This window comes from Mycteria americana, chromosome 1 (genome assembly GCF_035582795.1).
Source record: "Mycteria americana isolate JAX WOST 10 ecotype Jacksonville Zoo and Gardens chromosome 1, USCA_MyAme_1.0, whole genome shotgun sequence".
NCBI lineage: Eukaryota > Metazoa > Chordata > Aves > Ciconiiformes > Ciconiidae > Mycteria > Mycteria americana.
In genome coordinates this window covers 22,668,627-22,696,292 of record NC_134365.1, presented here as the reverse complement: position 1 = coordinate 22,696,292, position 27,666 = coordinate 22,668,627, and the positions used below count along the sequence as shown (strand labels likewise).

Genomic DNA, 27,666 nt, shown 5'->3' with positions numbered 1-27,666 from the left:
AGGAATTGAGGAAGCTGGGGGTGAGAACAAGATTTGTATGGTAGATAATACCTAGCTGGAGGGCTAACTCAACTACTGTTGAACGGGGCTCTGCTAGTAGGAAGGTTATTTAAGGAACACAATTAGAGTAGTGCTTATATAAATGTTTTCATCAGTGACATGGGCACAAAAGATGGGAATGTGTTCATGAGATTTGCTGATAATACAGTTGAGAGGTGTAATCAAAATGGAAGAGGGTCAGGATAATTGGAAGAGACTACAGATCTTCATACGTGAAATAACTAAAGGAAGATGAAGTGCAAGTTCATGCACTTGCTCTAATAAAAAGAATTCTTGCTGTAAGATACGAGTCCTCATTTAGAAATAACACTGAAGGAGAAAAGGTCTGGGTGTAATAGTTCATCACAGGATGATTAAACTAACATGCTTACATGACATAAACGTGAACAAAGGTCTGGTGAGTTAGATTATTCCAAGCTAACAGGAAAGTATGGGCAAGGCCTTCTTTGAAATACTGTAAGCGATTCTTGTATCCATATTCAAGAAAGATTAATTCAAATGGAAGATGTACGTGAGAAATCTAGAATGGTTGGGGAATGGAGAGACTGTCTTACAAAGGAGATTCAAAGAACATGTTTTCATTAGCCTGGTAAAACACAAGCAAAGAGAAAATATGTTTGTCGTCTAAGCACACATTAGAAGGGTCACTTATAAGGAAAAAAAGTTTTTTTTAAGCTAAAGCCATTCCCATTCTTACCACAAGGATGAAGGGGGATAAACTTAATTCCCTGAATATATTTAGGATAGCTACAGCTTTTTTTCTGATAATCTGAAAAGTGAGATTTTGGAATATCTTTCATAAAAAGGAATAAAAGGTCACCAAACCAATTTAAAATGACCTTGGTAAGATATAAAGATACTATGTGACCTAGCTTCTCAGTGAATTTTGGGGTAGGGCTTACCTTGCGGATTAAGTTACCTAAATGTAGGTGTCCAGATGTAGATATCTGCATTTGAATTAGATGTCCAAACTCATACAGTCAATGGAGATCTAGTTAATGCAGTCAGTTACTCAATTGACCAAATGTAGATGGCTATTTTGGGACATGCTGGATAGCACTGTAGACTCTACTGCCTGCATTGGCTAGGTCTTCATATGGCTACTGTAATAGCAATTTGGGCACTTTAGTCACACTCAGATGTGTACGTTGTAGGCACCTAAAATCACATACCTTAATACGCGAGTTGAACCACAAGGTCTCTTCCAAGCCTAGGGATTTTTTTTATTCCACTCTGAAAGGTATGAGGTCATTGGAAGGATATTATTCCTGTCAGCATATACACAGAGAATTCCACAATACGATTGCTGAGCAAACAGATGGGAACTGTGAGTAAGAGAAACATTTGCACGTGAATCTAAGTACTCAGGGTATAGTAACAGCCATGCACATATACTTGCTGATTGGGTTAAGTGTTAGTCCTCAGTTTTTAAGGATACATCCTTTACCATAACAAAGGCCAGGAGATCTGATATAATGATTCTTGAATATCTGTTGATACACCTAGAAAGTAATGACACTGTAAGAAATGTAATGAAGATCAAGCTGGAAGACTTTCTAAATGAAATTGGGCTAAATATATGAGTCAGAAATAGTAGGAATATAGTGCTAGAAGGGATCACCTTAGTTCATCAGCTGCAATCCCCCTAATGATGAACAATAAAATAGATATCTAGTGCAAACCATCCTTTAAAAAAAGTACTTCCAAAGCTTTCTAATAAACATAGCATCTTTATATTTGGCAGAAAGGTTTTCTGTCACATTCTGTTTGAAATGTTAAAAACTAGTGTATCTGAGAATCTGTAGCTAATGGCCACTTTTTGGGTTGTAGGGTTGGCTGGCAATTCCAGATGCAAGGAGGATACAACTTTGCCCCTTTGAAAATGGCAAGTATTGTGTGATTACTCTTTATATGAGTGATTTTCAGCAGCTCCAGTAGTATGTCACAATTTGAAATTAATCTAAGGTGAAAACCATACATTGCAAAACTTCAAGGAAATTGTTATATTGGTTCGTTATACTGTGGGTGGATGAAATAACTTACTTTCAGACTAAATTGTTCACCAAGTTTATGCCAATATAAACACTAAGTAACTTTCTAGTCATTTCCCACATTTTCTTAAGTCACATGCAAACTGCCGGGAATGAATAAAAGCCACTGAGGTCAGCTTTGAAATGCTGATGTGAGAAGTGGGCTTCAAGGAGAGATTTGAAGAAGTTGTCTGACACCCAACTTAAAGGAGGGAATGGGGAGTTGCAAAAGAAGACAGTTAACTGCATATGGGAGTTCCCATACTTAACGAGAAATTATTCACACAAAGTGTTCTAGCAAAGTCAGAGTTTGATCTGAGATGACAGCTGAAAAATAAATTGTTATATTACATAGGTCTTTAGTGAAAGTTTTACCAGGCAGATAGAAAAAAGCATAGCCTGAAAAAGTGTTTTATTTTGTTAAGTCCAACATAAGTACAACAATAGTTTTTCCCCAGACTATGCTAAGAAGCCCATTAAGGGATTTTAGTATTTGATTTAAAAGAAAAAAAACAAACCGTGAGAGAGAATAAAAACACCAACCCATAACAGCGCATCCAAACTCCATAAAACTGCATAGACATTCACTGCAATACTTTCACATTCTTGCAGGGCCGATACATTTGTGTTAAAATGGAAGCAATTTCCTCTTTAGTTAGCCCAGCCTTCATTTCTGATTTATTTTATTGTGGCAGAATATAGTGTTTGTGGCACTACAATTCCTTTGTAGCAATGGAATGCAGTTTGACTAAATAAAAAGGGATTATTTTTTCTCTGTTTATGCAATAGAGAGCACTTATAGGAATGCTCAAGCTCTGTCTGTAGCTATGTCTATGCCATGTAGTCAGATCTGGCTTTCAGGTCATCAAAGCAAAGCCTGTTGGACATCTGCAGTATGAAGTCCTAACCTCTATACTTAGTAGCTGTTCAGCCTGAGGCTGAGTGTCATGGAGCACAGGTTGTTTTCTTCCAGATTTTCTGCTATCTCTATCTATTTCCTGTGCTTGGAATGGTTATGCTTTGCAAGTGCAGGAAACTGGGCTCATGAATCCCATGATTCCTTCCTTCCTTCTGTATTCTGCTTCTTTTCCTTCCCCTCCTACTGCAGTCATTCTCCTCTCTGATGCCATTGAATCAGGACTATGGGGATAGCTGAAGCATAGGTTACAAAGCTTATTTAGTCAGAGGAAAGGCAGTATGTGCTTTGCACACTGAAGCTCTTGAAGCTTATTTCTGTCCATTTAGGAAGTTCCAATGTACAATTACAATGGAAAACTTAACTTATAGCTTTGATATTGATAAGGAAGTGAATATGGGAAATACTGTTTTACAGCTATACTTTTTGTTTACTTGACTATCCTTCTTGCAGGAATCTCAAGCAATTTTTCAGACTCTAGCACCCAGCTATATAAGTATATAAGGAGTTCCAGCTTTTAAACCACATTGTTTTCATCTTAAATCTTTCTTTTTCCTAACTGACAGCTCTGTTTGCTGAAATATCTAAAGTAGATTGGTTTTTTTTTTTGCCTCATTTATCATTGGTGTAATAAAGTTGGGATTATAGATTTAGTTCTGTGGTAGGCGGTAATTAACAGTTGTGTATCAGAAAGAAGCTCCTCTGTGTAATAACTCTTTTGGGTTAATGTAACTAAGAGAAGAAAAAAAAAGGAAAAAAGACTGTCTGTTGGTTACTAAACAATGTAATTATATGAGACTGAAGATGGATGAGCATCTTTATTCGGATGTAAATAAGTAGATGCCACAAAGGAGTAAAAGAGAAGGAAACTCAGGTAATAAGTCAATGAGCAGGCCTGGAAACAAACCTGAGAAGTCTTAATTGTGGTGCTATTCTCTTAGCTGCTAGGATTACACTTATATTATATCTACATTATTACAGACTCCTATAACATTGAAAACATAGCTGTGAAAACTGTCATAACTCTTGGGACCCAGGACTTCGCAGCCAGGTTAAATATTCTCTAAACATTCGCTTCATAGTACATGTCCATTTATTAAAACCAGCATTTTTTTACAAGAATAAACATTTTCAGCAGTTTTTTAAAACAGAATAAAAATTTCCCCCTGGGACTGACGGGCAGAGAATGCACTTCCAGTGCAGCCTACTTAAGAGCTGAGGCGTCATTCCCTGGTGATGCCTATCTATCACTGTAGTGGGATTCTGGTAAGACCAAGCTCTCAGGTTGAGTACCTCTGGTAAATGCCAACACTTTGGTGGGATGAATTGAAGTTTTACACTGTTACAATGTGAAACACTGCAGTTCTGATTGGTGAAAATGACAAGGAAATGGAAAAGAAATGCTTTTGGTTTTAAGCACATGTATAGGTACCAGATTTATGAACAATTTTGATTAATTTTTAGACATCTTGAATAATGTTTCCACTCTTTGTGCACAGATACGAAAGTGCTATGGGATAATATTGTTTACAACCCAGCGACACAAACCCTAGCTTGGGAGCCAGCCTGTCCTGTGCTTGTCATGGTTAACCTATGCAGGTTAATGAACTCTAACGACCACTGTGAAGATATACAAAACTCTTCCAGAAATTCTCCTGAGAAAGTAAGAGCTATGCAGATTTATTCAAACCGTGAGATTGAAGGCCATGGCCAAAGGCATGTGGAGAGCTAAACTTTGGAATAAGAGCAGTTGCAAATTCCTCTCTTCTCTGATACTTAAAACTATTCATAATCACAGTCTGTTCTTGTACACTAACCACATGATTTATTCAAATAGCTCCTATTGACTGACTCACTATTAAGAAATAAAAAGTGGAGATGACTGTGAAGCTAGTAATGTTTGCTAAGTTTTTTGGTGTAAATAGGGTCTGCTTTTCATTTATAGTAAAGGCATGATTCATCTGCCCTGACTTTGCTGTCTAAAAGATAGGTGTTCAAATCTACGCTATTTGTCTCAGATTCCCTTTAAAGCAAGTAAATGAAACAGACATATTGAGAACAACTCTTTCATCTGAAGACAGGCATATAAGAAAGGTTGGAAGAATTTATCTCTGAAGGTACCTCTTTCTCTTCACTGACTATGATAAGAGTCTATTGTTATTAGATCACATTGGGATGTTTAACATTTAGACACCTAAAATGTAAGTGAGATGAAGCTAAATCTCTTTAAATCTTACTGGAAACATAATGGTACCTTGGTAGGGCATGATTGTTTTATACTCTATTCAGATCTCTCTGAAGTGCCTTCCTCAAACTGGTCCCAAGTCTTGAAATTGTGGGTGTTGAAATATAGAGTTCCTCAATTCTTCCAGCACTTACATTCTAAAGTTGAAAAGAATTTTCATTGCATGTATCTTGAACTGCTTAATACTTCAGTCTGAAGTCCCATGATGCTGAATGCACTGGTTTTATGAGGTTGGTTAGAAGTCTGGCTTTCATCTTGAAAAGTAGGTTTCAGGCTTTCCTGATTGTGGAGAGAAGCCAGTAAACTTGGGGTAACAACTGAAAAGGCAAATAAAATCAAATACAAATTCTTAATTTTTGAAACTTTATGAGTATTATTCTGATGACATGATTTGGCGGGGGGGGTGTGCTGACTCAAGACTGTTGAATGCTTTTTTGATTAGGAACTCCTGGCCAAGTGTTTACTGGTTGTTCAGATTCACCATTTTATGGGTTTCAACAAAGCTTTGATCTTGCAAAAACAAATATATTTACTTTTACACATGCGAGTGGTCCCTATGGGATTCATCATCTGCTGACAACAAGTACAACTCATTGCTTGCAGGAAAAAATAAGAAAAGAAAAAAAAACACAAAGAAAAAAAAAGAAAGAAGCCTAAAATGAGGTTTGGCTGGTAATGGTCATATCTATTACCCAGAACACAATCCAAGATTAGTTTATTATAGATGATGAATGTTTTCCTGTATTTATTAATATTCATGGACAGGATGAATCTTCTCTTTTTTCTAATGAATCCTAAATGGTTTGATATTGAATTTGATCTATTTCTTGTACTGCAACCCTGAAGAACATCTCTATAGAGTGCTGGATACTACTGCAGAGATTCCTCACATAGTGCCAGCTCCCCCAGTAGATCCACACAATGCCGCACACTCTAATACCGTGCACGTTTACCGACTTAGGCCCCAAAGCTACATAACTCCTCTCTCTAATTAGGGTGGGGCTTTCTCTGTCGATGGCAATGCTGCCTCCATATCTGAGTGGACTGTTACAGAACTATCTTCTGTGACCCTATTGTAGACATACCCGAGGACATCCATTATGTTCTTCCCAAAAAAGTTACAGGAAAGAGGTGCTACTTTGGTCATGATGCCATGTGTTGTGTGTAGGGTCCATTGTGCTCAGTCACTTGAGCAACAGTGTTTATTTAAGTAAGATCACTTACACGGGTAGTAATTGTTTATATGAGACAAGGCTTTTTATGCTGAAGCCCTTGGCGGATAAACAGTTGTTGATCAAGAAAGTAACATTTTGTAGGTCACTTCAGTGGATGTCTAAAAGTCAGTCTACATTTAAGTCTTTTCTGGAATAGGGATATGGAAGATTGAAAAATTTCTGAACTGAAGGCGGAACAACACTTTTGGGTGTACGTTTAAATGTTCTGCTGAGTTGTTGATGAGTGGTAAATAAGGGACTGAAACAAGATGACTGTGTAATCAGAATTTTGCACACAAGCCACCACAGAATCAATTAATTTAGCTCTAATGGGTCAGACTGAGTATAAAAATTCTACATTACAGATAAAAAAAAGCAAATTATTCAGTAATCCAAAGTAGCAGTTGTTTCTATACTTACTATTTTATGTGATTAACTTCCTAGGATGTTTATAAAGTAAACAAACCAGTTCCTTTCTCAGTAATCAAACCATGAAAATTTTGGGTAATTGATTTTGTGAAATTAGTTAATGAAACTAGCTAATGCTGAGTGCTCTCTTTTCAAGCAGGTTAAATATTCTCGTGTGGACACTCACCCGAGACTTTGCATGAAGGTAAAGGGATTTCTTTGTAAAACGCCTATTAACTGCTCTCTTTCTGTCAGCTCTAAAAAAATGAGTCACTAATGTTCTTTAGGATCGATATGTTGTTTCATAGCTCTGATGAATGGAAAGTACGAATGAAGGAAATCTGAAAGGTTAGATGAAAAGGAGGTTCTTTGGAAGTGCAGCAGCAATGATAGGAAACAGGTCAGATTGTGCCTTCTGTTTTCTTTGCTTAAGAAAAGCAGGGAAAAATGTTTTAGGTCAATGCAAACTCTGAAGCATGCACTAAACTTAATGTATAAAGTTTTCCATATTAAATATTTGGTAATAAAAATGATCGATACACTACATTTACTGGAGTACCTTTTTAAAATTCTAGTTGGGAAAAGAATGCCATGTAAGGTTAATATAGGCATATTATTGTTTTATTTTAGATTACTTTTAAGTCAGTGGAACTACATGTTTCTGTAAAATCAGCATGTGCATAAATATCTGAAGAATTGAGGGATCTAATTTAAATCAAGGGTTGGAAGATACCATAGACCAGGAAAGCTGTGAATTCACTTTCTGCAACTGTCTGGAATGCACTGGTCATCTCTAGTTGAATCTGTAGCCACAGATTGAAATGGAAAAATCAGTTTTCCTAACAGATTTCTCTGCTTTCAGTTTACAACCAAGCAAGGCTCTTGGGTTAAATGTCCATTTGCTCATGGAGAATTTCCAGGTAAATATATTTTTTAAATTACATAATATGAAATTGTGAAAAATATTTAAATCAGTCGCTAGATATGAGCCTTCTCCAGTAAGCGAGATGTATTATTCACATCACTGTAGCTTGTAAATTATGGCAAAGAGATTTGTCAGCTTCCTACTTCTATGTATTCCCAGTAGGTTAAGTGTTTATCGGTGCAAAAAGTAACTTGTGGGAACCAAAATAATTACTTGCATATCATTTGGTGGCACTTAACTAATTAAAAAGACATTTATTTTAAATATAACAATTTAGAATATAATATATGGTCCTTGTACATCTAAAAGTAAGTCTTTCCCCCTAATATCAGCTTGGAAAATGAGAACTGCTGCAGCTGCAGAACAAATACAAGTTTTCTTCACATCCCAAACCAAGGCACAGTTCTCAGTGCTTGTGTGTAACAGGACGCAGCTGGCCTCATGTGAATCTGTTGGGATGCACCATTCAGTCTCTGTGGTTTGTATATATTATTTCTTAAACATTGTAAGACTTTTAAACATATCTAACTGCATTCATTTATTATTCCATTTGTCACTCTGCTTGAAAGCATTAATAAACCCACACATGTACATATTGGAACAATTATTGGAACATTTTTAAAGCATGTAGTTCTAATTCTGATCTCACACTGAAGCAAGAAATAAATAAGGATCCTGAAGTGAAATGAGTCACATCAAAGGAAGTGACTCTTGAGTGGAACCTTAATATTCTTTTAATAATTTTTGTGGTGTAGTATTTCTATTATGTGTATAGCAGATGTAGTGTTAGTATTTCATATATGGGTCACTAATACAGCTGACCTGGCAAATCTTACATCATGAAATGTAAGACTTGAGGCATAAATCCATGATGATCTTGAGCCACGCTAAATCTCACAGCTGCCAAAACAAACTCAACACACAAAAAAGGTAAGTTTTCAGCCAAATTAGCTTTTTGAGCTGGCTGACTGTGTGACTACACAACTGCTTCTTCCAGCAAAGCGGGGGAGAGAGGGAAAAGATTATGGGAGAATGAGATTTCTGTTTCAGGCAGCAGCTAGTCATGAAATAGGAGCCTCATTCCTCTCTTGCAACTAAGCCTATCTCATATATTTCCAGTGAAGCACTGTGGCTTGCCCTTGCCCTTCAACCCTGCCTACCAGAGTTACCTTGTTGGCTTGACCTGTGATCTGCTGAGAGGTACATCTGGAAAGTGGGGTCAAAGAGCAGAAGAGTGGCCATGGCATTATTTTTCAAATAGGGTAATATTAGCAGGATAGGTCCTAGGAGATTCTAGGACCACCATGCTGAAAGGCATCCTGCTGGTTCAGCAGCCAGCTCCTCAGTAGTCTTATGTCCACCCCTAAATGTGTGCTCCTGCTGTCTGCTCCACTAACCAGGTATATGAAATGTCATATGATGGATTTTGAGAAAGCTGAGAAGTCCAGATGTTGTGATTTCTACTGTCATTCCTGACTGTGCCCACTGACTTCACTCTGCTGTAGAGGGATGTGCTTTAGAAGACACAAGCATGCTGTAGCTCCTACACCTGTCCTCTTTTTAGGATATATTCCAGCTGTACTTCTTTCTTTGCCACTGTATGCAGGTAGATGGTGCAACTGTGACTTTTTCAAGTACCTCTGATACTTTCAGTGTACAGGTTGCACATACCAGGGGGTAGCTGACAAGCAGGCAGCTATGAATAAGGACTTCTTAAACTCAAAGGGGTGGACACCGAAAGCTGAATTTATTTTCTAGTGAATCATTTTAGGTCTTTATTACACCTCTGGTGCTGAATGTAACAGAGCAGCTATTAAAAGCAGAGTTTCCCAACTCAGCTTTGCTGCTCAAGCTGAGGACATGCTTAAATGGAACATGATAACTGCTCCTGCAGGAGATCCCAGAACTGAATAATCATGGGGAAAGGCCTGGGAAAAAACAGCTATCCTGATTAGGATACACCTTGTGTGATTAACACAGACCACAGAGGGCATTGGTGGTGCTATCAAGAGTCTGTCCTAATGGGGCAAGGTATCTGGGGAAATGCTGTATTACCGGCAGAGGTGGAGATCTGTATGGTAGAAGAGTTGTCAGGCACTATGTTCAGTGAACACTTACAGTGGCACTTCCCTTCAACTGGCTTATTTCACATGAAATCTGTGGAATTTAGACTTTCTGGTTTTAAAGGTTCCCTGTGTGAATTGCTAAGTGAGAAGAGCAATGGTGGAGCACCAATAAATCACAGCTAGGTATTAAAGTGTGTGTTTCACAAAGGGCACTGATGCATTTGAAAATGTTGTTTTCTTCCCTCCAGTACAAAGCTGTTATGTCCCCTGCTACTATGACAGAATGGGGGCCCACATAAATTACATACAGTTCCTGTCTCAACACCATGAGCAATATACACAAAGTTTTCAGCAAGACTTAGCTCTGTGTTCCCAGAAACCAAGGTTCATTCTCCACCTAGTAATCCCTGTTCAGTCATGCTCAAAAAAGAACATAGTCCCCTAATTTGCCCCAAATTATTTTAGGAGTTTGCCACACTAAAAGCAAACTCATGCCATGTAGGATTCATCGCTTTTAGTGAAGTAACTAACATTATTTTGAGGACAAACAATAAACAATCAAATGTTAAGTGTCAGAACAGTCATTTAGGACAATTTTACCCTAAGGCTGAACTTGTTCTCAGCATACAATGTGATGGGAAATCCAAAAGAACTGTAAAGAAAGGGTCATTCCTTCAACTCATGTACACCAGGGAGAAGAAGTGAAGATGCTCATTGGCTAACATGGTGTGAGCAGCCACGGTGGGGAGGGTGTCCTGCCTTATGATGCTTCATAAAATGCAGGAATATTAGCCCTCTTCCTGTGCTGCCCAAACTGTGCTTTGCAAAACTACACTAGCTGCTTATGGTCACTGAGATCCGGGGATATCGCTGAAAATAAATAACCTTCCATAATGAATATATACTTTATTAGTTTTCTGACACAGTAGAACATGTAGCATTACTGGCAAACAAACCAAAGAGCTGGAGAGACACAATACGTTTTCATTGCTCCAGGGTATGGAAAATAATAATTTTCAATTTCTTTCTTTTCATTAGGGAGATCCTGTATCAATCACTATGTCACGGGAAATGTGTGGGTCAACAATTTGCATTCAGGTATGTGTCTTGATTTTGCCAGGTAATCTCTACAAAATAAACAAATCATCAAAAAAAAAAGAAACCCAGCAGGCACTCTCGCTGTTTTCTCCTCCCAGCCAAATCTGATTACTGTGCAAATGGAGTTGGCAAAGAGCATTATTTATAGCTTGTCGTGCTGCCACCACCTCTTGTTGCAATGACATTAATTAACAGAGAAGTTGCTCTCCATGATCTTGCTCCTTTGTCAGTGGCAGATAAAGGGATATCATGAGGAAATTGCTAATCCTGTCTTTATATGTTCCTTTGTAATAAAAAGTTCCAAGGTATCAAAAGATCCAAGTAAATCACAGATGAATTTTTAAAAAATTGACATTAACTAGAAAAGGTTAGGCATATAGCAAACAGCACAGTAAGTGCATAGTACGCTAGAATTAGCACTCCTGAAAGCAGAGCTGAGCAAATTATTTCTGACATTTTTGCACACTATTTCCATAGCTGAACTTCATTAAGGCAACATTAATAGACAATGAGCATGAAGCTGATAGGTTTATTCCTCTCTGGAGTTAATGTTCTCAGCAGACACCAGGACAAGAGAGACTGACAGCCACAGCTCTGAGGCTCCAGAAGCTGCTAGGAAGAAAGGGGCAAGATGAAAGTGAGATTGACAAGAGTCTTCTGGGTAATGAGACTTGTCCTTTCTCTAGTGAAAAATCAGATTTGGTGCTAAAATTGATGTTTTCCTGCATAAATCGTTTATTTTGTAAACAAGACTTTATCTGTCAGAATACAGTTCTCCCCTCCAAAAAAAAATCTGATTAGCTTTACCATTTAGAAACCTAAAAGTGATTGCAACTCACTAAATACACTAGACCAGCACTCTCCATATGCATTTATTTAAAACCAGATTAAAAAATTTAGTCACTTGAGTAAACTAATAAAGCAATCTCATTTTGTCAACACAAGTGTTTAGTAACAGTTCTGCTGAAAGGGGAATAAGCCTCAATTCTTTCTTTTAAAAGGGCTGGAGGACAGACGTAGATTATTCAGTTCCACTGCAGATCTGTGATATCCACTGTGGTAAGTATGAATGACAACAAAGGAAGAATTAGGTCTTGACTGTATAGAAGAGAGCATCTCAGGCGAAGTGTGTTTTCATTGGGAAACTGAGGTGGGATTCACCTGACTGAATGTAGGTGTCTGCGTGTGAGCTAGATATGCTCAGCTTCCTTTATAGACAATGCACTCATATACCACAACTAGCTTTTAATTAGCTACTGCAAGGGCAACTTGTGTGGCTGTCGGTTTTCTCTGCTTCCTGGGTGAATTTTCCATCTGTGCCAAGTTCTGCATGCCATACCTATATTTACCTTGCTGTTGGTACATGAGGTAACCAGTTAAAAACAGTCCTTGGGAATTAGGCACACAGTGCTGTCATTGTAGTGATTGTAGCACAGCCCTACTGTTAATTCCCCACCTCTGCAAATGGGACAGTAGTATTTCCCTCCACTGCAGAAGTATGGTGAGGATATTATTATGATTTGAGGTACACTCAGATATGCTTATGGACTCAGAATATTCTGAAATCTCCAAGCCCTGAAAGTAAGGCGTTGTAGAAGTTAGTGAGTTCAGAGTGAACTAAGGCTGTGGGGTTTACGGTGAAGAGCACAGGAGTGGATTGACTAGTTTAGAACTAAAAAGTCTAAAAGGAGTCAAGCTGAGACAACAGTCAATCTGAGCATTGCCAAAAACACCTCCCCTAACCCTCCCTAACAAACAACCTCCCCTCCCAGTTCATTGTAAACATACTGATTCCTATGACAGAGTTTCTCTGTTGTCTAAAAATACCTGTCAGTTAACTATAGCTTCAGATTTGGAAGCCTGATACTAAAAAGGAGGGGGCTTGAATTTGTAGTCTGAATGTAGATCTCTCTGCAAGCACTTGCATAATGCTAGTTCAGGTTTCTTCTCCACTTAAAAACTCATAACAAGCCCACTCAAGGTGAACCAATTAAATAGAATGTTGTGATTCATGTAGTCTGGATGCATTTTCCTTATTCATATTTTCCTTTTAATAAATGTGAAGTGTATGATGAAAGCATGTAAAATAATGAAAAGCTCCAGAGATGGCAGTCTGGGAATTTCCCTCTGCCTTATAGTAGGAGAGAATGGGTCTGTGTATTAAATGAAAATGGTGGAACACCGAAAACTGAGTAAAGAACATTTTGGGTACAGGATTTGATTTAAATGTGGAACTTTTTGTCACAAGTTTTTGTTCTGATCAAGGATTTGTGGAGATTCAGAAAAACCATCTGGGAAACTGTGCATATCAGGAATACCAGAACTGTACTATGTGATCACTACGTTTGTTGTATAGAGAATATTAACCTCATGCTTCATGGATTCTGCCATACTTTATATTTTTGGGATAATACGGTCCACATTAGCAGGTGGATAATTCCATCTCTGCCTGCTGACCAGGAGCGGGTTCCCAAAACCTCCCTCTGAGGCAGATGGTACAGGTCAGTGTCAGAGATGGGACACTGAACTAGGTGGGTTCAACTCATTGCTGTAATTCCTGTGTTCTTAATGACTCGTCAGGAGCCATCAACTGCTTGTCATGTGTAAGATTTTTAATGTGATAATTCTTACACTTGGATGCTATTGTGTTCGAACCTAAGACGTTAAGAAAAACAATCCACATAAAGCTGAAGGAAGTATTAAACCTAATATCTGTCCATAATTTGTGACAATTTGGATTATACAAAATGTCAGACTAAATGAGAAATAATCTTATAATGGCATAGTGAAAGTAGTGAAAATATTTACTGCATACATCTTTGTAAAATAGAAATTTACATTAAGTATCACTGTTAAAGATACCAAGCAGTGTCAGTGTGTCTGAAAGAGCCATGATGTTATTAACATGTATTTTGTTATTTAAAACCAAGATTGCAGTGATGACGATATCTACTACAAAAAAAACCAGTGTAGCTAGCCATCATGAAGGCGACTCTCTTTCCAGCTGCAAGAAGAGTTTTCTGGCATGTAGAATGCATTATACCGCAATGCATTGCATTTTTCTATCAGTAGCTGTGCTTTGGAATTAGCATGTCTTAGCCTTATTTGCTCTACAGAGGATGGAAATGGGAAAATCCTTTTTTTTTGCATTTAATAGCATTGACCTAGAGACAAAACTTTGTGTTCTTTTTAAGTTTTATTTTTCCTTTGACCACTTTTCTGGATTCCGTTTAATGTAGCCGAACATTTGGAGACATTATTTCACCTATTAAAAAAGAAACTTATCTATTCTGAATGCAACAATAACCCAGATCAGTTAATTTGAGAATAAATATGTGAACCATAATGAAAACAAAATGGCAACCTATATTTGAACTTGTTTCTTCAGATTTTCGTGGTCAGACATACGGTGATGGAAACCCAGCAAAGGCCATGACCCACAGGTATCCATCCAATGTATAGTTTAAAACATCTTTGAGAGCTGATAGGGTTGTTAATCCTGAAAACATATAATTGGCCTCCCTAAAGGACAGAAGCCATGTCTGAGTGAATTGTGTACTAGCCAGCAGGAATATCAGGTTCCTCTCTCTCCCCTTTCCTTGTCCCCACTGAAGACTCCTCTTGCTCTCTCTCTATTGCATCACAGTGCAGTCTGGCATCAGAGGTAACTGCCTTGCTGCCAAAGAAGGACAAAGGGAGACAAATAACCAGTGGAAGAGAGAATTTTGTAAAGTAACAAGAAAACCTTCAAGAGCCCTGGAACAATCTCAGATTTGCTGAGCATGACATTCACATTATTAGCACCTGGCCCCTGCTTTCTCCCTGACATTTGCAGGCAGATCAGTCCCCTCTGTGCTCTCACTCATTAGACGTGTCTGCTCAGCTGTTCCAGTGCTTCTTTTCATTCCCACAGCCCTTTGCAAAACACCTGTTCCTAGGTTGTAAACCGATCAGTAATTAATGCAGCCCATGGATGTATGATTTGGTAGACCCTGAGCTCTTAAAAAAGCTCTTCCTTTAAGGATACCCTTTCAGAGGCAACCTAGAATAGTGGGAGCAACCTAGAACTCTGGAGAGAGTAGAGATGCTCTGAAAAGCCCTTGTTCAAAGATGGGAAAAATATGCAGCCTTGCAGAATTTATACAAGTCGTGGTTGAGAAGGGGCTACCATCTTTGCTTTGAGGCAGTCTTTGGCTTTTCCCCTTGTCAGAAGATACCATTCAAAATAAAGTATCTTGGTTTTGTTCATTTGTTCATGTGAGTGCTGCTTGGACTGTGACAGTCAAGTCCACAAGCTGTAGACAAATGGTTAGGTTTGTTATGTAACTCCAACTCTATACGAATGCAATGAACTCTCTCACACAGACAGAAAAAAAGCCAATCTTCTTTCCTCTTCTGTTTTTCCCCTAGAGTGAAGAGTGTGCATTCCTTGCGTTGAATTGAACAACACATTTTCAAGGTCCTTAGTATCTTCTCAACATCAAGCTGTATTGTGGTGTAACTTGCAAATCTTGTCTAACTGGTCATCTCTCATGTTAGTAGTTTCTGCTAATTACTGTGAGATTATTCTTATGAGTGAAGAATTTAGCAAGTTAAGCCTATTCTAACATGTCCAAAAGAAGCTGGATTATGATTTCTCAGTTCCCAGTATTTCAAAACAAAAAATGTCTTAGATCACTTAGAGAATTAGGTTCACATTTTCCTTCTAAATTAATATTTTATATACAATATGCTATAAATTGCTACTTTCATAGTACCTTGTGTGCCTATAGAACAAATATTTCAGATTTTCTTACTTGTAACCTTCATTTTTAAACCATAAACAAAAGTTTCTGAGACATGAAGAATGAAGGAAGTTTTCTCAGCTTTGTTACATTATCCTTCTTTGTAATTTCCTTTGTTTTCTGATGCCATTCTGATGATCTTACCATGACAGACCATAATCCTTCAATATATCTAACAACGGCTTTCAGTGTTTGCATTTGTATTTGACTTGGAGATAACTTTCCTATTTGTCTGAGGAGGTACATGTGTTTGGTTTGATAGCTATTTAAAACTGTCATGTGGAAATCCAGCCTAGAAGGAAACAGTTTAGTGGAAATAATTGAAGTATTTTTTTTCCATTATATCAGTATTTATACTCGATTGTTGAGAATAATATTACACACTGTACTGATTATCAAACATTTGGCCTTTATTTCACGGGATACTCCTGTCAAACGCCTTACTTCCTGTTGTGTAACAAGGAAATAAAGTCGACTAAAAGATGATTAATAGCAAATCCTGAAACCATGTGGAATTGCTCATGTGGGATCAGCAATAAGGGTGGGGAGTTAGGGTCTGGAACAAGAAGTTGATAAATAAAAAAATATTTTCCATCTGAATGTGTTTTTTTTGTTTCAAGACTTTCAAAGAGCAATTTACAGGAGACAAATATGGTGTAAGAGACATATCTGCTGTGTTGAAACACAAGGTTTTTGAGGTGCCCTGAAGAAGACAAATTCTGCTTGGCTCCTTTGATATCAAAGCTTCATTGTGCAGACTGCACATCTATTAGATATATTCTTATTCCAAGCAGTGCTAAGCTCCAAAAGCGGAGGCGGCAAGGCAGCTTTCCTAAAGCATTTAGTTACTTGCTTTGGCTGAAATAGAAGCACTGATCTATTCAGACATCTGCTTTTCCTTTAATACCCTCCAGACTGCAGCCAGAAACAAGACATTCAGCCATTCAATTGAGAGAGCATCATAACATTACTCTCTTCACTTTCCTCCAGTGGAAATGTCTTTTCTGTAGGAAAGGTTGATTTGTACCATGTGCTTTTTATTGCAGCAAAGTCTTAAGATCAACTTTTTGAATATGTCCTCAGTCTGAAAATGAATATACAGGTGTGGCAGGATCTGAAAACTTAAGTGTAGCTAAGACAAAACACCACCTCCAATGACAAGTTCATATGAGTTCCTGAAGCAACAATAACTGTACTGAAGCTGGATGCTTTCAATGAAAAGATCCTGTTTCAGCTGCACAGACGCTAAATCTCTTGCAGTGTATCTTCTCTTGTTGGCTGCAGCAATGGAAATACCAAAGAGGATGTGACCAGCCATGGTCCTGATCACTTTGGTGCTGTTTTACAGGAAAGCTTCAATGCTGAACATAGCAGACGTCACTTAAATTAACTCTGAAAGTAAAGTATCCATTCAAAGGTAGTAGTCTAGGCTCCCATGGTGGCCACTGCAGAGAGACAGGTACTTCCCAAGCATACTTCATTCTGCTCGGATACTTGTTTTAGAGGGAGCCTAGACAACTTAGCCTAAATGCTTAGCATTAAGACATTCCTGCTTATGGCAATGTTTGCAAATAATCCCTAATAGTATTTCCATACTTTGGCTCAGGTCTGCCTGTTTGCATTTGTGTAGTGAGAAAATTGCTGGTAGCTTTTCTGATTGACTCCCAAGCTGATCTTTGAGAGTCCTGTTTCTAATACACTACTTCAGGTAAACATTGTCTCTTCTGATTACAAAGTTCGTGCTCCACCTGAGACCAGCTCTTCCCACTCTCTCAAATAGCAACTGGACCACCCTATACATGTAATGCACTGGAAGGAGTTCCACTCAGATGGTGACTTGCCTAAAGAAGTTAGAGTTCTGCATTACTAAGCTACCAGACACTACTGTCCTTGAGACAGTTCAGCTGCAAAAATAAAGGTTTTTTTCCTTTTTCACAAGGTATTTTAAACATTGGTAGGTCAATCCTGAAAGAAGAAGGTATGAGAATCTTTCCCAGCTCTAAAAGTATTCATTTCACTCTGATGACCACTGAAATATTTTCTTTTTCTCACCCAAATGATGCAATAGTTTTGCAATATTGACCAACTCACAAGTAAACGTGCTGTAATAACAGTCAAATGCAAAAATCCCCTATGTGATAGCCTATAGACTTGGCTAATTCTATAGAGCCTCCATTCTTTTGTTGAAGGAAATTCCCTTCTTGCTTATTGTGGGCCCAGTCCAATCACCCTCTTTTGAGCAACCTACAGTTATTCTGTTTTTATTTCATACGTACATTCTTACTATTATCACAGAGCATCAATGTCCCAATTCTTCCCAGGTATTAGCATATATCAGAATATCACTGAGGTATAGCAAAAGCGCTGATAGATGCTTTGCAGTAATCTCTTCAAGAGACTTTCAGTTGTGTCTAGTACGTTGCACACACCTGAAACTAACATTTAAAGGTACCACATAAATTAAAGCGGTTTTCCTCCACTTATTTAGGCACTTCTTTTCACTTGCCACACCCAGACTGGGTCTGGTGTGGGAAACCAGACTGATGCTGCTGCAGTATTTTGGATGTCTTTATTTGCAGTAGTGGATACATTTCCTTGATAGCAAGTGATAGTTGAGTGGCATGCTTGAATTGCCACATTCTAATGAGCAGCTGTGTATTCACTAAGCCGTAATAACAGCCACAGCAGACCTAGTCCAGTGCTCTGCAGGCTGTGTTCCTGACCCATCTCTTTTCCGGACTTCTGATAAACTACTTCAGAGAAATAAATGGGAAGAGAAATAATGACTACTTTTGTAGGGTTAGTTTACTGCTGATTTCACTTCCTGAACTACAAAGTCAGGCATGTGTGAGCCAGCAGAAGGGAAGCAGCCCAGCTATAGGGGAGTGGAAACGGTGCTGCTCCTGTTAGTTCCTTAGACAGCAGATTGACTGAACTGTAATGTAACACTGCAACCTGTGCTTAGCAAACAGAAGAAAATGTATTTGCTGCAATTTACTGTGAAAAGTTGCAATGAGTAAATTTCCCTTGCTCATATCCTGTAACAGCTGGCCTTAAAAAATGGTCACTTTATCTTAGATCTCATATCCCCTGTAAGTTTTTTATTGTACACAGAAATATCTTTCCTGGACTAAGAAAACAATTTCTTTCTTATTCAGAACGCTCTGTAGTGCAAACATGTAATGCTACTGTGTTTAGTGCAGCACTGGAACAAGTCCAGTAGCAATGGTGGGAGATATTATCCCCATCCCTCTTCTGGTTTTCTACCTCTCCAAGACATTGTCAATATCACTGGCTCACATTTTGCAGGAATAGGCCCTTTTATGTGGCACTAAGTGCCATTTTTTAAAAACTTTAACTAAATGAGCAAGGGTCAGTTCCTGTGTTGGATTCACAAGAACTCTAGAAATTATGATTTCCTAGGAACCATCAGTGTCAAGACAGATCTCATCTACTCTCCATCTTACATTGGACTAAATGACTCCTTAATATATAGCTGATACAATAAAAACAGGACAGCTTATCTACTGAAAAGCAGATGATAATTTCTCTAGACTGCATCTTTCAACAGGTGGAATTTGTAAGATATGTTTCCTGCCATTGACTACATGCTGACTAAGGACGCCTAAACCACCCTCTTTTAAAGCTGTGTAAGTTCCTATCTAACTTCTAAAGGTCCAATTTTCAAAATCAGCTTGGGATGAGATCATGTTCCACATTGCTGTCTCCACATGAGTGCTGTAAGGTTTTGGACCTCTTCATATCGTAGCCAATATAATAAAAAAAGTCTTTCCTTTGAGCCAATAGCCACTATTCTCACATATTTCACAGCTTCTAGTACATGCTCCGTGGCTGAATACCCACTGCAGAGGTTTGCAAGCTTTGCTCTCACAGCTTATATGCATTCTGAAGCTGGGTTTGTGCTCGGCCAACAGTTTTTGCATGACAGGTTTTCTGACGGGATGTGTCTGGAAGAAGAAAGGATGCAAGGCAAAAGAAGGCCCAGAGACAGGATGACTAGATAAAAGATGGGTAGAAGGTACTTTGAGCAATCTGTGGGCACAGGTAGGGAGAAGCACTCAGCAGGAAACACTGTATATGAAGCCTGCAGAAGGAAGCCCGTAAAGGGTGAAGGATGAAGTGGACATGCAGAAGTGGAGGCAGGGATGCCTGGAGGTGGGGCAGGGGAGATGGACTAGAGGGGACAAAGAGTGTGAGGCAGGAGAGGGAAGGAGGAGGTGAAGCCAGCCAGCCCAGGTGTGATTCACATTGCTGGCTCAGATCTACTCCTCACTCAGAACCTCCAGGTAAAATGGGAATGCGAGTGGAGAGGAACCAGGCATGTACTGCTCCGCATGCAGTGCATACATTTGGCCTACCTGGTTGCTTATCACTTTCATCCCCGCCCTATACTATCTTGTCCCCTCCTTCATGCAGCACAACGTCATGGTGAGTGGGAGACAAACAGACCCAGAACCTCCTTGTCTGACAGTGAGGCCTCTTCAGTGTGCCTGAAGAGGCTTCTTACCCATAGGACTTCCCACTTTGTTGGGTCCTCAGCAAGTCATCTTATGCCTCAGCTTCTAAATGCAGAGCATGAGTTTGAAAGGGTGTGGAAACAGCCTGTCATTTTTTTTCTTGTTCAATAATAACAGTCCTAACAGTGGGGAGAGAAAGCAAAGGTGTGATTCAAACGGGCGGAGAAACACTGAGTTACACAACAGCCATATACGTTTAATAGTCCCTTCATGACCATTTTCCACCTTAAAAGTACTAGCACTTGACAGGGCTGTTTCTTTCATTTTTTTGCATTACTGTCAGTTTCCCTTTATTTTTAGAAGTAGAGCTTTCACTTTCTCTGGTTACTTAATATTATCATGAATCTCTTCCTCTTACAGTGTTGGACTTCTGTGGCAGTCCGCTTCCACTCTGGTGGCTCTTCCTCTTCTGCTCTCAATTCACATTCTTTGTGAAATCCAGAATCTCTTCCTACATCTGTAGTTTCTACTCATTGATTTTTTTACCTGCAAGACCCTGGCCAGCTGAATGCCTTCATATTGGGCTGTTGCCAGCTCACCCTGGAAGACATGGTTCACTGTATGTCTGCAGACACCAATATCATAATAACCCTTAAATGTTCTGCTGGTTCCATTGATGTGTCCTTTTATCTACCCAGTTTCTTAATCTGTGCCCTACCCAGGCTACACTGATGAACCTTGCAACCATGAGTGTCTGAATATCTCAGAATATTTCTAGACCATGGAAGCTTTTTCTGCCTGTGCTCTAAGATGTGTGTGTATCTGAGTCCTGGAAGTCAACTGCAGTTGTGTGGGAATATGCCTAAACTAATAAAATTTACTGAAAGGCAGGATAGATCATTTTGACCACAGCACTAATGTGGTTCCCAGACTGAGGATAACTTGCTCTGGCCAAGTCAGAGCACAGACAGCAATCTGGTATCTGTCCTCACCTTGCTATAGAAACAAAACTTCAGTCTTTTTCCTGGATATATGTTCTGTAGTGTTATTTGAGCTGTGTTTCCCAAATTTGCTCTTTCTGTCTTGGCTTATTTAAGGTATGAGACTGAGCTGAGCCAAATGATCTACCTCATTTGGGCTCCCTTTCTTCAGAGACTGTGGGTTTTTTTTTATGATTCAAGCTGAGGCATCCTTCCTATGTTCCTTTAAGTTTCTGTGAATTAATGATGAGCAGAAAACTGTCATCAATATCTAGTCTGACTCAGCTCCTTTGGCCTGTTTTCAGGCAGCTGACTTCTGTGGTGTTTTGTGACCCTCAAGTTTCTTTCTAGAGACACATTTCTAGCTGTTTAAGGGTGTGTTACAGATCACCTTTATTTCTAAGCTCCAAGGTGATCAGACTTCATCTGCTTCTACTGCCAGGAGAATATTCACCAAATAGCTAGGTGTTGCTGGCCAGCTCACCAGACATCATCCTCACTTTCAAAAAGAAGTGGTGCAACAGGGCTTCCCAGTCTGTCAGTAAAAACTGCAGTCAAATCCAACCAACATTTTTCTTCTGCTTGACTTTATGTCCTTCAACTGTTGCTGCAAAACCTTCAGATGCTGTCTTAGTGCATTGCTTTTTCATTTTGTTTGCTAATTTTCATTCCTGGGAGCTGCCCCACTGCAGCTCCATCTGGCCTCCACATGAAGATGAGCTCACAAGTTCTTGAATTGGATACCTTGGGGGGATTTAGGCCTTTGTGGCATGCCCAAAGTCCAACAAAGGCTAGGGGCAAATCAAGAACCTATGCCTTCAGAGCTGAAGCATGTGTTACTTCCTCGCTGACAAGCAATCCTCTGTCTTCTGTGAGCAGAGCTCTTGGAGTTCAGAGTGAGAGCTTTGTTCCTCTGCCTTTCTCTAGTCCAGAAATGGCTTTGGAGATCTGTTCTTGCATGAATGGAATTATTAATGAGTTTATCTCTTTCTCTTTTGTCCTCCTGTTTTTCCTTGTGTCCCATGAGGCGGAATGCCTCTGAGGAGGCAGTGCTTTCAATCACAGCCAGCTGGACCTAACTTAAACGAATACTTTGGAGAGACAAACACCAACAGGATGCTGAGGTAAATGTGTTCCAGTTGCTACAAAGCTCTTATCAGGCACTTAAAAGTGATACAGGGCCAACTTTCAGGAAACTGGATCTGAAGGGGCATTGTGAAATGACCCTCGGTCTTTGGGGAATAAAAAACTCTCTGATATTTTTGTTATTTTCTTTGTCTAAGAAATAATTTGTAGTCCCTAGGGTGAAACTTTATTGTTCCAGTTTACTTCAGGGTTCTGATCATCCACAATACATATATATTAGTTCACTCCAGGGTCTTCATTTGGAGCAAACCAACTTTTCCCATCTGAGACAAAGCATGGGCACAGCTTAGGCTCCAGGGTATTTACCCTCCCTTTGGGGGGTGTGGGTATAGCCAGTCTGCTCTTTAAAGAGCCCTGGAACAGTATATATATACAACCTAGTCTGCACAAGTTGATATTGCAGACTAAGATTTACTCCATGGAAAAGATCACAAAGATAACGTAAATGTACTTGTGAGGGCTGTCTATCACTTGTCATTATCTGCCTGGTGCAGAGACATTGGTCATCATGGAAAATAGCTGTACAAAAATTGCTGCCGTTGTGTCACTGCCTCAGATGGAAGAGGACTCTGTGATTCCTGAATGGGTGCTCTACTGTACTCCAGCTTAGCAATGCTCTGTCATCATTACGAGAGAAAAGTAGTGACTTGTGTTTGAAGAATGTAAGCCACCATCTATGTTTCTTGTATTTTATAAGACTCAAAGACTACAGGGTAATTTGGTTTAGATTCTCACAAGGTTTCATTCTCTTTCTCCATTAAATACTCCAGTATTTTGGTTCCAGCTCACAGAAATGAAGAACCATTGCATCAAGTCTTTCCTGGAAATAGGTTTGGGTAGACTCAGCATACAGGGTAGCAGCATTCTCTTATCTATATTTTAAGGTCTGCAAAGACACTGCTTTTAAATGTAATAGGCAATTTTATGGAATTCTGAAAAACTCCAGCAAAGTGGGAGGGGCACTTAAAGAATGTTCTTTGTAATATAGTTCACAACCACAATTCCCATCCCATGTCTAATCTGACAGTTGTGAATTGTTGTGAAGGTTGTGTATACGTTCATGTGTGTGAAGTGTGAGACAAAGGGAGACAAAGAATGAACTTAATTGCGAGAAACTTTCTCTTGCATATTATCTGCCCTGTGAACCACTGCTTGACAGCAACAATTGCTGTGCCTGCCAGAAACCACATCGTTCACTGCTCACTTAGTATTGTCACGAAAAAAACAGACTTCGTCCCACCCAAGGAAAGTACGCCTCTGATCTGTAAGTCATCTGTAGTAATTAGTAGTAAATCCCAGTCAAATATAGATTCCATTTGACTTTTGTGCTACTTTTTGCTTGGCAATATAAGCAAACTACTGAGTTTCATTTCCCAGAAGCACAAAAGCTCTTAATTCTCCTGTGAAGTCCAGTGATTCATTTCCAGGTAAGTGGAAAGCAAGTTTTTAGACTATGAGACATACAGAACAGCTTTTGAAATGTGGGTAATTATAGGTTTTGTCCAGAGAGTACAAATGATATGTATGGTATAGAAGCATGAGAAATTAAAGTCTTTTCCTCACTAGGAAAATTATGATGGGCTCTGGATCAGGACATTATAAGATTCCATGCTTGTGCTGCCATCCTTGCTAGTTCCCCTAAAGGCTTGACTTTAGGTGCCCATCGATATAAGTCAGGGCAGGATGCAGTCCTGATATTTTGTGGGGGAAGCTACTTTTTCACAGTTGCCAGAACTGTGTCCTGTGACAACTTCCTTCAGCCATGTCACATGATGAGACAAGCCCCTTCCCTTTTTGCCATCTCCAAATCAAGTCCATCCTGGGGGAGGATTGTGGGGCTGGAGCTAGAGGCACACATTCCCTTTTTGCCATACAACACTGCATTTTCTCACCTGTTCTTGGAGACCAGCTGGTTGGCATCTGGGAAACTGGGGCTGAGGAGCTGGAAGAAGCAAAAAGTACTGTCTGGGTGTGGGATAATTGCTGAGGTGACTTAGAAATTAGAACTTATATTCACACTTTTAGGTAAGGCACAGCATTGAAGAAGCTTCCCAGGTGGAATGCGGCTGACATGTAAGGAATCCATTCCATGGGAGTTTCCTAGGCCTGCAACCTTAGATGTTGGTAACGCCAGGAGAACTTGGTGTGCTGACTCTAACAGGCGCTGCCCGGAGGGTGGAGCGGTGTGGAGGTGCCGCGGCCAGGCTCTGCAATAATATGGGAACTTAAAGGTGTCATGGAACTGATAAGCTGCATATTTACTACCCTGGGCCAACAGCCTGCCATGTTTTTGACAAAATGCTGTTCTTTTGGTGAACTTTGCTCATTATAACATCATTATAATACCAAAACACACCTCCATCCCAAAAGCTGCCTGCCTCCAAGGTGCGACCACCCCTCACTGAGCTTGCACTCTCAATTTTCCTAGCTTATACCTTTAAAAGCGAAGCGAGAAAACTTTACACCAATCCTAAACAAAGGTATGTATGACTAGAGTCACTCAAGCTCCACCTGAAAGGTGAAAAATAGTATAAACTAGCTTAAGAGAGAGAGAATGTTAGGGAAGACACCATCGTGTACCACTCTGACATTTGGGATCAGTCGACGGGCTGAGCCTCTCTTCCCCCCCGCATCGGGACGCCTTTGGGTAAGAGTCGAACACTTGGTTATATCAAGTGCCTCCACGGAAAACTTAGAAATCTCTCTATATAGAGTCACTTTATTATCTTTTAACGCATTTGTGTCCGGCCGTGTTACTCATATTCTTGATATACGCATTGTGTCCGGCCGTGTTATATACATGTTTGTGTCCGGCCATGTTATTCATACTCATATTCTTGGTATTTGCATGTGCTTTGCAGACAGTGAATTTATCACCGGTAATCCAAAGAATCTGTGTGTCTGTTGCTCTAATAAACTGCACTCTTCACTGCTCTGGCCGTGATAGTTCCTTCAACACGACCAGACTGGGGGGTGTAAAAATTAATGCTGTCGCCTTAGCGAAAGTCCTGAACTAATAAGTGGCTATACACACAGTCCTTAGAAAATAAACCGTTGACCAAGTCTCAGACTAAGACTGGACCTAGCCGCACCTAGGAGTTTAGAAAGCAAGGGGGTCCTGTCTGAACCTCGTGACTCAATGGGAGGGTTTCCCCCCCCAGCCACTCCTCAGACTTCTATTTGTATGTGATAGTAACTCTTAACGCAACACTGGGGAATGTAGGGAATCACAGACAGGGGTAGGAAACATTAAACCTTTTCTCCTGTAAATCCCATCCTTCCTTACCTGCTGCAGAGCACTCCAAAAACAATCTTGATGAGTTAGCCAGGATTTCAATGCACACTGTCAGCAGAGCTTCTCTGAGCCACTACATTTTTCACATTTCTATCCACTCACTTCAGGCTTCCCTGACTTTGTAATAAGGACATACAAGAGTTTGTACTGAGTCAAATCAAAGGTTCCTCTAACTTGTACTCTGTCTTCAACAGGTACGTCTCCAGATAGCCAGGACAAGCATAGGGTGATATTCCCCAACCTCAACACCCATGTCTTAAGAACTTGAAGAATGAAATTTTTTTTGTGTTTAGTATCTCTGGAAGGGTTTTTCTTATAGGAATTTACCTAAGTCTTTTTTTGAACTCATGTAAACTTCTCAAATTTTCTATTTCTTTTGGCAAGGGACTCCATGGTTTAAGCAGGTGATGTGTGAAGTATCTGTCTTTGCTTTAAACCTGTCACCAGCCACTATGCCATCCACCTAGCTCTAGCTGTCCTCTAGCACTTGTTTCATAAGGGAAAATGAACAGTTTTTCTGTACTTATTTTCTCACACTCCTTATGCTTTATTGATCTCTATGTTATCGCCTCCTGATCTTGTTGTCATTCTGAAGAATTCAGGTCTATTTAATTGGTCTTTATATGGAAATCACTTGAACTGTATACAGTTGTCATGGTTTAGCCCCAGCCAGCAACTCAGCCCCACACAGCTTCTCACTCACTCCCCCCCGGTGGGACGGGGGAGAGAATCAGAAGAGTAAAAGTGAGAAAACTCGTGGATTGAGATAAAGACAGTTTAATAGGTAAAGCAAAAGCCACGCACACAAGCAAAGCAAAACAAGGAATTAATTCACTACTTCCCATGGGCAGGCAGGTGTTCAGCCATCTCCAGGAAAGCAGGGCTCCATCACACGTAACGGTTACTTGGGAAGACAAACGCCATCACTCTGAACGTTTCCCCCTTCTCCTCCTTCTTCCCCAGCTTTATATACTGAGCATGACATCATATGGTATGGAATGTCCCTTTGGTCAGTTGGGGTCAGCTGTCCCAGCTGTGTCCCCTCCCAACTTCTGTGCCCCCCCAGCCTGCTCGCTGGTGGGGTGGGGTGAGAAGCAGAAAAGGCCTTGACTCTGTGTAAGCCCTGCTCAGCAGTAACTAAAACATCCCTGTATTATCAACACTGTTTCCAGCATAAATCCAAAACACAGCCCCATACTAGCTATTATGAAGAAAATTAACTCTATCCCAGCCAAAACCAGCATAACAGTATTCAAAATATGAGTGCTTCATGAATTTATACAGTGGCATAGTGATGTTCTGTCCTGTTCTCTGTTCCCTACCTAATAAAGCTGACAACTACATGACTGTTTTTAACCAGTACTACTAAGTACTGAACTGTTGACAACATGGAACTGTGAGAAATCCAAGATCTCATTCCCTAGTGTTTATGGCTAAATCAGAGTTTAGCACTATATTACAAAAAAATGCATCTTTATTCTCTGTGCAGACCCTGCTTCTTATGGACTGGACAGAAGAGAGAGGCTTTATTATTACTTCTTTAACTAAGCAAAATCAGAAGGAAAAAAAAGGCAACTGCTGGCACTTCCCGTGTATTGGACAGTTTTTGGTAACGCTTCCATGCATGTTAATATGCCTCTGTGCCAATCTGCAGGGAAGACCCAGCCAGAGGATGTTCAGTCCGTACCTGGATCTTTGTATGGTAAGTAGGTTGTCGTATATGGTGGCACCCATGCACTGTTATAACTCTGTGCTCTTTATATAGTCAGGTATTAAGGGAAAATGGTCCTGATCCTCCAGTCCAAATCACTTCTATCTCGAGCAGGCTGTATGTGACTATATCATACACGGACTATAATATTTTTCTGCAAGACAGGTAGCTTTAGAAAAGTTTTGCAACCTACTCATTATGGTAGCTTTTGTTTTCATGAGTCTACTGAGTTACTGTAAGCCAGCACAGGATACATTCTGCATGTAGTTAAGGTTTCATGGTAGAGGCGGTGACGGTGGTGGTAGCGTCA

At 39.7% G+C, this 27,666-nt stretch overlaps 1 protein-coding gene across 1 annotated transcript in view; it reads left to right on the top strand.

Moving 5' to 3' along the window:
- IL17REL (interleukin 17 receptor E like) overlaps positions 1–16,333 on the top strand; it is a 47,154-nt gene extending 30,821 nt beyond the window's left edge. The window contains exons 9-17 of the mRNA XM_075492715.1: positions 1,891–1,945; positions 4,506–4,669; positions 7,031–7,078; positions 7,736–7,793; positions 8,131–8,276; positions 10,903–10,962; positions 11,964–12,021; positions 14,351–14,405; positions 15,373–16,333. Coding sequence (XP_075348830.1) covers positions 1,891–1,945; positions 4,506–4,669; positions 7,031–7,078; positions 7,736–7,793; positions 8,131–8,276; positions 10,903–10,962; positions 11,964–12,021; positions 14,351–14,405; positions 15,373–15,400 — 672 coding nt within the window. The 3' untranslated portion in view covers positions 15,401–16,333. The remainder of the gene's footprint in view (positions 1–1,890; positions 1,946–4,505; positions 4,670–7,030; positions 7,079–7,735; positions 7,794–8,130; positions 8,277–10,902; positions 10,963–11,963; positions 12,022–14,350; positions 14,406–15,372) is intronic.
- The last annotated feature ends 11,333 nt before the right edge of the window (positions 16,334–27,666 follow it).